The sequence below is a fragment of the Haemaphysalis longicornis genome, unplaced genomic scaffold (assembly GCF_048455015.1).
Source record: "Haemaphysalis longicornis isolate Haplotype H1 unplaced genomic scaffold, Haemaphysalis longicornis Haplotype H1 scaffold_19, whole genome shotgun sequence".
NCBI classification, from domain to species: Eukaryota; Metazoa; Arthropoda; class Arachnida; order Ixodida; family Ixodidae; genus Haemaphysalis; species Haemaphysalis longicornis.
Window position 1 is genome coordinate 6,763,331 of NW_027526288.1, and position 11,583 is coordinate 6,774,913.

At 47.6% G+C, this 11,583-nt stretch overlaps 1 protein-coding gene across 1 annotated transcript in view; it reads right to left on the reverse strand.

Annotated features, from left to right (window-relative positions):
* The window catches only part of LOC144166755 (uncharacterized), a 62,467-nt gene extending 52,841 nt beyond the window's left edge, over positions 1-9,626 (reverse strand). The window contains exons 1-3 of the mRNA XM_077696245.1: positions 9,481-9,626; positions 9,033-9,139; positions 110-257 (exon numbers count right to left, since the gene is read on the reverse strand). Of these exons, the coding sequence (XP_077552371.1) occupies positions 110-257; positions 9,033-9,139; positions 9,481-9,546 (321 nt within the window). The 5' untranslated portion in view covers positions 9,547-9,626. The remainder of the gene's footprint in view (positions 1-109; positions 258-9,032; positions 9,140-9,480) is intronic.
* Between the last annotated feature and the right edge of the window lie 1,957 nt (positions 9,627-11,583).

Here is an 11,583-nt window from a genome sequence, read left to right on the forward strand (position 1 = left end):
TATGCGCCTTCGTTGGAGCGCGTTCACGCCTCCGAGTAAAAATTGCCGAACATCAGTGCGAACGTTTCACGTGTCCAAACATGCAGCAAATAATTATAAAAACCCCTACAATTGAAACTCCGTATCCAAGGCTTGAGCGAGGACGGTTGTCCGGGAACTTGAGCACGGACGCTGGTAACATGCGGCAGTTGTCGTGGTGCCGGTCCTCGAACGAGACGTGGGTCAGGAAGATGACGAGCGACGGAGGGGTTTGGCGCCTGCGTAACGCAAAACAGACACAGGAAGCATTCGGATCTAGCAAGCACATTAATGAGGTCTCGAAAATAAAATACGTTTGGTTCGCTAAAATACTGCCTTCTCCCCGTGCACAACAATGACACCAATATTATCGCAAGCTTCAAACAAATATTCGCAAGTTTCTCGCAATTTTTCGACGACGTCACAGAACCCTGTTTGCGTGATTGGCACCCATTGATTTAATCCACAGCCTAGAAAAACATTTGGGCGATTGTAGAGGCTTCTAGTTTCGTCTAATCGCATCACTTGAAGGCCAACGTTCAGTTACCACACTTATAAACGTGTTTTTTTATCCCGGCAGATACTTCGTCCCTCCTCGCCTTATTACGTCAATGTGGAAAGAAATTTGAAAAAAAAAAATTATGTTCTTAGCGTTTCTTTCTGTTACAAAAGCGTGTATCGTTAGTAGAGTTGAGCTGAGTGAGCTACCAAAGGCTAGTTCTCTCAAATTCAACAAAGTTGTTATTTGCCGCCATGCCCCTCTTAAACGCAAAAAAAAAAAGACATGCATGGCGATTACTTTTTTACACGACATTCTGGGGAACAAACGATATGAAGACCGGTGATTTGTACGCGAGGAATGCTCACAAACACTGATCCGCCCCCTGTAGTAAGGCGAAGAACGGATTACACGCGAATCTTCCTCGGGTTACTCTATATGCATAACGGATGTATGACAACTTTCATGCGTAGACAAATCATGAAGTCCGTGCTCTTCACTATGGATAACTGCTCCGTAATACTACTGTATCAATGTACCATGTTCTACTCTACACTCCAGATTCTACTCTGCTGTTCAATAACCTTTTATAGGGAAGGTATTCGTTTAGCGTCCAATGACCTTGACTGGAGAGGTTGAGAGATAGCACAAACGAACTGGATGACACAGCAATCACGGTAATCTTTGAGTCACCAGCGGCTGCTGGAGCAAGATACTTAGAAAGGAAACTGGTAAATCATCCCAAAAAACGAACTACTTTATTCGGGCAAAGTCGCATGGGAGCTGTGCAAAACAGCGGGCCTTGTTTCGTTGGGCGTTTTCGAAGACCGCGTATTGATATGCGGGCTAAAGGACTCTCACGGAGGATGTAGTCTAATCCGCCCATAACCATTTTTGTAACCTTTTTAAACCTATCCTATTCGTCGTCTGAAATGTAATCATTAGAATAATATTGTGTTCGCACTTATAAATATACGATAGCCCGGAAAACCGTTTGACTGAAAAGGTTAGAGCTAATATCCACATATGAAAGAACAGCGCCCGTCCGTCACGCGTCCAAATTTTCCAACTTATACGTAAAACTGCGCATACGGACGGGACAAAGAGACGAAGATACAGGACGAACGCAGGCTCACAACCAGTTTATTGAAAAACTGAACCTGCTTATCCCACACCAGCACATGCGCACACATGTCACCATCCTTATCACATGATCTAATGATTTAAAATTCATACTCATTTCCATACAAAGATATAGATGGTTCACTCACACACTGTTCACCATGCTTTCCAATGAAGAAGGCCTCGATAAATTCCCTTGCCACCTGTTCTCGGCTTTTTCTCAGCACCTTCGTATGAGCAAAACCGGCTCGCATAGCTTGCTTTCACAAGCCACGCGGTGGTGCGGAAGGTGGGAGCCCGTTTTGTTACGCATATGCAGCTAGTGTTAAACGGTTGTTTAGACAGCGGCCCGTTTGACCGATGTACACCCGCCCACATCTGAGCGGGATCATTGTACAGTGTTCACGGATTAAAACGCGACACTGCGAGCGCGTGGCCTGCGGTACATGCAGCGCCGCCCGTGGATGCCCGTGGGAGCTAGGTGTTGCATTGTGGTATACCACGAGGATGATAGCGGGTTGACCGTAGGCTTACTGCTTCCGGTTGCGAATGAGCGAGACTGTGGTTCGCCGCAGCGACAGCGGGGCGCTGCGAGCCTGGAGCGCTGGAACGCGTTTGTGCGCCGAATGTATCCCGGCTGCGCGCATCCAATTTCGCGACATCATGTGCGCGCGCTCTTGTTACGCGTGCCCTTCCAATGCAGCACAGTAATGTTCATCTAATGCACAGTCACGCTCATCAGAACAAAAGAAACTCCTGTACGAAGTAACAGCAAACTTTATGCCATTATGTAAACTAAAAATAGAGTGAAGACCCATTTGCAGGCACGTTCGCGTGTGGTGCGGTGCATTAGTACTTCATCGGCTCTCCTCTTTTTTTAGTTTATATCATCGGATAAAGTTGGCTGTTCCTTCGTGCAGACGCTCGTTTTATTCAGATAAGCGTGACCGTGCCTTCATGCACATTAGAGAGTTTTAGCTAACCGTTTTTGACGCTCCACTGTGCTCCCGACGGCCCGCTTAGCACAACCGGAGCGTCAGCGGCAGAAAGAATTTTAGCTAAGCGTTAACCGTATCTCCCGCCACGGGGAATGATTCGCGTCACTAGTCGTGCCCTGTGCACGTGCAAACCAAAACGTCATCGCAAACTTAAAGATACGAATTGGAATTTCGTCGCTCAAGTATAATGTCATCATCATCATCATCATCATCACCAGCCTATCTACGCCCACTGCAGGGCAAAGGCCTCTCCCATTATTCTCCAATTACCTCGGTCCTCTGCCAATTGTGACCAATTTATCCCCGCAAATTTCTTGATCTCATCCGCCCATCTAACTTTCTGCCGCCCCCTGCAACGCTTGCCTTCTCTAGGGATCCACTCTGTTACCCTTAATGACCAGCGGTTATCTTGCCTTCGCATTACATGCCCTGCCCACGTCCATTTCTTCTTCTTAATTTCTACTAATATGTCTTTAACACCAGTTTGCTCCCTGACCCACTCCGCTCTCTTCTTGTCCCTTAATGTTACACCTATCATTTTCCGCTCCATTGCCCGCTGAGTCGTTCTCAATTTAAGTTGAACCCTCTTAGTGAGCCTCCAAGTTTCTGCCCCGTAGGTGAGTACCGGTAAGATGCAGCTGTCATACACTTTCTTCTTCAGCGACAATAGTAGGCTGCTATTCATTATCTGAGAATGCCTGCCATATGCACCCCACCCCATTCTGATCCTTCTAATTATCTCTGCCTCATGGTTGGGATCTGGGGTCACAACTTGGCCTAAGTAGATATATTCGCTTACCACTTCCACTGCCTCGCCGCCTATCTCAAACTGCTGTGCTGTCCCGAGGTTATTGATCATTACTTTAGTTTTCTGCATATTAATTTTCAGGCCCACGGTTCTACTTTGTTCGCCCAGTGCGGAAAGCATGCTTTGCAATTCGTCCCCCGAGTTACTTAGCAAGGCAACGTCATCAGCAAATCTGAGGTTACTGAGGTATTCTCCATTAACCCTTACTCCCACCTGTTCCAAATCCAACGTTCTGAATACTTCTTGTAAGCATGCTGTGAATAACATTGGAGAGATTGTGTCTCCTTGTCTGACACCCTTCCTTATAGGTATTTTACTGCTCTCCCTATGGAGGATGATGGTAGCTGTAGACCCATTGTAGATATCCTCTAGTATTCTTACATAATGCTCATCTACCCCCTGGTTCCGTAATGCCTGAATGAATGCTAGAGTTTCGACCGAGTCAAATGCTTTCTCAAAATCTATGAAGGCTATATATAGGGGTTCAGTATACTCAGCGCACTTCTCTATTACCTGATTGATCGTGTGAATATGGTCCATTGTTGAATAACCTTTACGGAACCCTGCTTGTTCTTTAGGTTGACTGAAATCTAAGCTTGCAGAAATTCGGTCGGCGATTACCTTGGTAAATACCTTGTAGACGACTGACAGTAAGCTGATCGGCCTGTAATTTTTCAAATCCTTCATGTCGCCTTTCTTATGGATTAGGATGATGTTCGCGTTCTTCCAAGATTCCGGTACCATTGCGGTCATTAGGCATTGCGTAAGTATAATGTAAACTGCCGTTTTTAGTGCCTTAGTTTACCTTTTTAATACAATGTAGTTGCTTACATGGTATAATGGTTTTATCTGTGTCGCATTGGAAGGGCACGCGTAAGAAGAGCGCGCGAGCAGACGATGTCGCGAAATTGGCAGCGCGGACCGCCGGACGCCTACCACCGGGCAATAAACGCGCTCCTGCGCTCCAGGCTCGCCGCGCACCTCTATCGCTGCGGGGAACCACATCCCCGCTTATTGATTGATTGATTGTAGGGTTTAACGCGCCGACGCAACGCAGGCGATGAGGCGAGCCGTAGTGGAGGGCTACGGATTAATTTTGACCACCTGGGGATCTTTAACGTGCGCCGAAATCTCGCAGACACTGGCGTTTTTGCTTCTCGTCTCCATCAGAAAAGCGGCCGCCGCGGGCGGGAATCGAACCCGCGACCTCGTGCTCAGCAGCGCAACGCCTTAGCCACTGAGCCACCGCGGTGGGCCCCGCTTATTGGCAACTGGAAGCAGCAAACCTACGGTTAAAACGCTCTCATCCTCGTTGTATACCACGATGCAACATCTAGCTTCCACGGGCATCCATGGGCGGCGCTGCATGTACGGCAAGCCACACGCTCGCAGTGTCGCGGTTCAATCCGTGAGCACTGTACATGATCGCGCTCCCACGCGGGCGAGTGCACATCGGTCAAACGGGCCGCTGTCTAAACGACCGTTTAACACCAGCTGGGTATGCGTAACAAACGGACTCCCACCTTCCGCACCACTGCGTAGCTTGCGAAACCAAGCCATGCGAGCCGGTGTTGACTCAGACGAAGTTACTGAGAAAAAGCCGAGAACAGGTAGCAAGGAAATTTATCGAGGCCTTCTTCCTTCGAAAGCATCGTGAACAGTGTGTGAGTGAACCATCCGCATCTTTGTATGGAAATAAGTATGAATTTTAAATGCAGAGCATTTCAGTAACTCACGATGTCACCCGCGTTGACGTCCGTAGTCGTAGTCCGCACCCCTCCCCCTACACTATATAAAAAAAATACTATCCTAAATACTATACTAAAATACTAAAAAAATGTACATGGTGCTCTACCCACTGCGCCACAAAGCCGACACAGAATGGGAGGCTACGAACGAGCCTTATATCCTTGACTCATTCAAATTACGTCAAGAAGCTGCTGATACAACGCATTCACTACCACCAACTCCCCAAACACTAAACGTTAACGCAATACACCCACCCCCTATGCGACGCATTTACTCGAGTCCCCCTCGTGGGGAGATGGGCCCAATTTTACTGCTGACGAGCGCTCTCTCGTCAGCAGTTGCCACAAGTGCAACGACATTAACGTAACGCAAACTACTTAACGTCGTGCGCCCCCGGAAATGCTCTGCATTTGATCGTGCCCCTCGCGAGGGGGATGTTTCACTGTGTCGCCATGCGAACAGTTTGCCACGCTTTAGTTTCAGTTCTTCCTAGGAAAGCTATCTGCTACCTTTTTCTCGATGTGACTGTATTATGTACCGTAAACTTTTTTTTAAACCGTTATATCATGTGATAAGGATGGTGACATGCGTGCGCATGTGCTGGTGTGGTTATATTAGCAGGTTCAGTTTTCCAATAAATTAGTTTTGAGTCTGAGCTCGTCCTGCCTCTACTATTCCTTTTCCCGTCCGTATGCGCAATTTTAGGTACAGTAAAAGCGCGTTAATTCGACTCTCGTTAATTCGGAAAATTGGTTAATTCGGACACGTCATCTGGTCCCTGTAAATATAAGCATCACTCTATGAGACAGGACGCTCGTTATTTCGGACAGATTTGACCGCAAATCGGATAATTCGGCGACTTTCAGGCCGCTGGCGAGGCTCAAAAACGAAAAAAAGAAAAATTCGGAACAAAAGTGAAGTTCAAACGCAGCATCGCCATGGACATCAATTATCGACTTGGCTTGACTTGAGTCTGGTTGAACGTCTTTTCTTCGCGTGTAGGTTTGGCGGTGCCATCGGTGCCATTTTGTGGCTTTGTTCCCGTTGCTGAGCACCTTGAAGGGCTCAGAAAAATTGTGTCCGCGCGAATTTCTGCTCGAAAGCAGACAAGCATACGCGATTACTTCGTAAAATAAAGGTATGTAGAAAAAAAACTTGCATTTATTGTGTTTATTTCGACCATTCGATAATACGGACATTCGGTTAATTCGGACATTTTTTCCGGTCCTTAGAAATCCGAATTAACGAGCTTTTAAGTACGATGAACCAACTAGCTCAACAACATGCTTTACTGGAGAATTTTTCAAGCTACTGCCGCCACTTCACAGTACTTAGGGTCATGAGAGTGTTTATATAAATGCATGTCGACATATAAAAATACCCTGGAATGAGCATAAGCAGACATCAAAACTACAAAATAAATTTCTTCCTTAAAGGGGCAATGCAGACAAAACAAAAGTTTAGTTCATTCGAATGATTGCCACGTTAGAATCGTACTGACACTACTTTTAACGCACACTTCGCTCAGATAAACTATGTAATCTAGGAAAAAAGCAAATGGATATGCGACCTCTAGCTCGTTTCCCGCAACAGAACCTTTGATCACATATGCCCAGCTGTGCGATTGGATGAGGCCAGCAAACGGAACTTAGGCAGGAGTTACAAGCTTGCCGAAGGATCTATTTGAGCCTAAATGTAATGCATATTCATTTTACAGCCGTGGGATGGTGGGACGAACAATAAAAGTTACGAAAATACACGTAAACATAGAAGTACCAATGCGCACTGCTGTTGGTACTTGGCGCGCTACGCTTGTTTTAGCTGCACAGCAGTACGCCGCATTGAAGTTGCTTTACATGACACTGGCAGATTGACGTACGCGACGTTCGTCGTACATACCGCGTGTATCACGAAACGATGGCTTTCTGCCCTAAGAAAAACAAGCCAGATGCAAATACGGCCAAAAAATTGGGCCCATCTCCCCGCGAGGGGGACTCGAGTAAATGCGTCGCATAGGGGTTGGGTGTATTGCGTTAACGTTTAGTGTTTGGGGAGTGGTGGTAGTGAATGCGTTGTATCAGCAGCTTCTTGACGTAGTTTGAATGAGTCAAGAATATAAGGCGCGTTCGTAGCCTCCCAGTCTGTGTCGGCTTTGTGGCGCAGTGGGTAGAGCACCATGTACATTGCGTTCCGCCCGCAGGGTCGAGGCATCGAAACCAGGCGCCGGATAGCATTTTTTTTTATATATAGTGTAGGGGGAGAGGTGCGGACTACGACTACGGACGTCAACGCGGGTGACATCGTGAGTTACTGAAATGCTCTGCATTTAAAATACAGTAACCGCGGACAACGGTCCGTGGCTCCGTATGGTAGCGCCATTTAAGGGAGCTGACGGTTAGCAAGGCTGCAGAGCATAATGACGCACTGGAAGTTCGTTTGAATACCCGCCCCTGTGACTTCATGACAGACGTCACGAAACGCACGATTTAGCGGGAGAATCAAAATTTTAACCTAACCTGGTTAATTTCTTAGTGTATACGGCATCGTTTGCTGCCGGACAAGCGCTGCAGGGCACATAAAACACGAAATCTTTCAAATAGAATAAAACAAACTTGTTTTTTGCCTGCATAGCCGCTTTAAATGTTCAAATATAGTGGTTCTTTTAATAAGACCTATTATTTTATTATAAGCTTTTCCTAATTGGTTTCAAAGAACCCACGTTTATAAGTTTATCCTATTATACTACCCCTCCTACTTCTGATGCAGTATGCACGGGCTGTTATAGGCAATATCGTGCTTCACAACACATGCATGGCTAGTGTAATACAGTGCTTCTTATCACATTGCGTGAAACGTGATTCGAAGCCGCCCCATTCGGGAAATGATCTAGCCGATTGCCACTTTCATCGCCATCGTTATCGCAATGTAATTTGTACACTAGGACACTCCCTGTCCACCTGGGCTCAAACACCAGCATGCGCACCCAAGTCACCCCGTGAAAGAACCACAATTTTTTGAAAGGTAGAAAATGCTGACAAGGACATTGTAATTCCAAGAACCTCCGCAAAACTAGACAATCCCGACACCCGCTGCAATATCTTTTAGGTTGATTCAAGTTACAACAAGTCCCGTTATAACTAAATCCTTGAAAAAACACTGACTTCATTATAAGCAGTATTTTGTTAAAAAGGAAGATAATTTGTTCTGTACGCGTAGCAGTAGCCATCCTAAACCACCTCCAACGAATCAAGATTTTAACCCGCCGCGGTGGCTCAGTGGCTAAGGCGTTGCGCTGCTGAGCACGAGGTCGCGGGCTCGATTCCCGGCCGCGGCGGCCGCTTTTCTGATGGAGGCGAAAAGCAAAAACGCCCGTGTGTACGAGATTTCGGCGCACGTTAAAGATCCCCAGGTGTTCAAAATTAATCCGGAGCCCTCCACTACGGCGCGCCTCACCGCCTGCGTTGCGTCGCCGCGTTAAACAATAAAATCATCATCATCAAAATCACGAATCAAGATTTCGAATAAGGAGACTTGGTTTATAACGAGGGGGTATTGTATGCTGAATAAACACGTTTATCGCGAAGGAGGCAAACGACAACGACGTGGGGCTCAGATTGTGGTGCCATAAATGAAACTCCAGTTGTGCAAAACTATTAGGGAGCACTTCACTATGGAGTGCCTCACACCCCACTGCAGCTTCGGCGCCTTAAACTCCCATTCAGTTCCCTCTGCCTTGTGCAAGCTTGCAGGCAGAATGAGGCTGCGGATGCAGCTCATGCTGATACGCAGTGGGCGGAAATGACGTCATTGATGCTGGAGAGGAGGAACGTATACTTACAAAGCATCGGTGATATGGCTGTGCAGGGGGAATTCGGGTGCCATGCCAAGTACAGTGTAAATTGTACGGCGGTTGCGGAAATATTTTCTGGTGGCCTTGTAGATGACCTGCAAATAAATACACAGTGTCAGTCGTCCATGACATGTATACCCGGAAAGCCAGACCCAGAACACGCCTGATACAGACGGCTAAGAGCTTAAACCAAACAACAGTTGGGATGACGGTAAAGAGGAATAATTTAGCGCTGGTAGCCATAATGGGCTGCGTGGAGTTATTTCCGCCAAAATTGGAAAGACGCAAGGCCGTCGACTGAACAAGGTGAAGGGGGAGCGCTGCAAGATGAGACGAAGCACGTGCTGGATTAATAATTTTAGTTCGCCTTTTGCGAACGCTACAGCACTTAATTGTCGCAGATATGTGTCTAAGGCGCCGCTTTATTGCCTCTTACCATAAGGCTTGCGAGGCAACGCTTTATATTGTCCGAGTTCGCATGTGAGTCGTGAAGATTCAGCATGCCGAAGTGGTACACTTTTTCTCTCCACAGAGCCCGGAAGTTGTCCTGGATAAACTGGGATGTTAAAGACGTGTGTAACGTCTCGTCCCTGCAGTTGTGGGGGATGAGAACTGTTAGCAAAGCCGTGCAAGTACTATATCACGGTAGCGCGCGCACACACACAGACACAGAACACATACACCAACATACCGTGTTTTTGCGGTTCTAAGCACCCCCTCCCCCGCCCCCCGCTCTATTCTACACACCCTTCCGTAGTTTCGGAAATAAATATTGGAAGAAATTTTGCGTGCGAGTATAAGCACCCTCTTTTTTAAGCAGCCATTACAAGGTGGATTTCAGACGCGCAGAAGTGGGCCCTAGTGAAGTCCGTGGGCAAATAATTTATGAAGTTTTCAATTACAAAACCACTTCAACAAAACAAAGAACGACCTGCTGGTGTATACTCAAAGCTGCGTCCCAAGCGGCACGACAAACTCGAATGGTAGTGAGGGTGAAACAGTATCAGATGCAAGTGGTGGGTTCACTGAAAGTATACTATTTTTCTTTTGAATATTCGCGAAATAAAACATTGCCCCTTGCGTCCGTTTTGTCAAGATAAGGCCGTGAAACAGAGTGGAAGAAAGGGGGGAGGGGGGGGGGGGAGTAAGTTAATTGTTTTCGAATCTAAGCACCCCCCCCCCATAATTTGGTCATCGCGAGCGTGGAAAAAGGGGGGGGGGCTTAGAATCAAGTATATATATATATATATATATATATATATATATATATATATATATATATATATATATATATATATATTGAAGAGGTGTTTATTGGCAGGGAATGGTAGCGTTCCAGGTGACGGTGTTCAGGTAGGCACTGAGACTAGCCGGAGCGATGATCACGTTGCAGCGAGCTATCAGATATCGTGGCGCGTTCTCTCCGAGGCCGGTGCTACCTCCTCGTCGTCTTCACAGTCCCCATTCACTACGTACCCATTATGGCCCATGGCCACCGTATCAGAGCATACCCACACGGGGCATAGTGCGTCCTTCGCAGTGCCTGATAGCATACTCTAAGTGGGCAAATCTTTGGCACTACAATTACCCCCCGCGGACATAAGAAGCCATCCTGGCGACCTAAGGACAAGATAAAACCATCGGTTCGTGGTAAGCCTTGAGACGGTCAACGTGCACAGTTTCGCGACCGCGACAACGAAGGTCCGGAGACAACGTGAGCGGCTCAACTACGTAGTTCACTGGGGATGCGCGCTCGATTACACGGTAAGGACCATGATATTTGGACAGCAACTTCTGAGCAAGACCAGGAACAGTCGAGGGTATCCACAGCCACACAAGAGAACCGGCAGCGAACCCAGCGAACCTAAAAGAGAAGTGATCCAGGGATCCTTGCGCTGCTCGCGAGGCATGTCGTCAAGTGACAGAGAGGACAGAATTCCGTCTATGGATGACAAAAAGGCACTGTCGGCGGTGCAACGTGATCGCTCGCTGCTCGCTGCAACGTGATCATCGCTCCGGCTAGTCTCAGTGCCTACCTGAACACCGTCACCTGGAACGCTACCATTCCCTGCCAATAAACACCTCTTCAATTGGTGGAGTGTGCGGGTTCCCGTCCTCACCGCAGCCTGGAGTTACGAAGCAGAAGTCTCCGTCGTGTCCTGTCCACTGACGACCTTCGGGAAATGACGTCTCCCTCGCAACCCCCGATCGTCTGTTCCGGTGCAATCCGCGAGCGAGACCCACCCATGTTTTATGGCGATGACGACCAGGACGTCGAGGATTGGCTGTCATCGTATGAAAGGGTGAGCGCACATAACAGATGGGATGACCGGATGAAGCTCAACAATGTCCCATTCTCCCTCAAGCGACTCGCTGAGACGTGGTACCTGAACCACGGAGCCGACTTGCAGTCTTGGTCAGCTTTCAAGACCGATTTTCTGAAAGTGTTTGGCCGCCCAGCCGTGCGGAAACTTCTCGCCGAACAACTTTTGCGAGAGCGGGCGCAGAACAAAGGCGAAACATTCACGAGTTACATAGA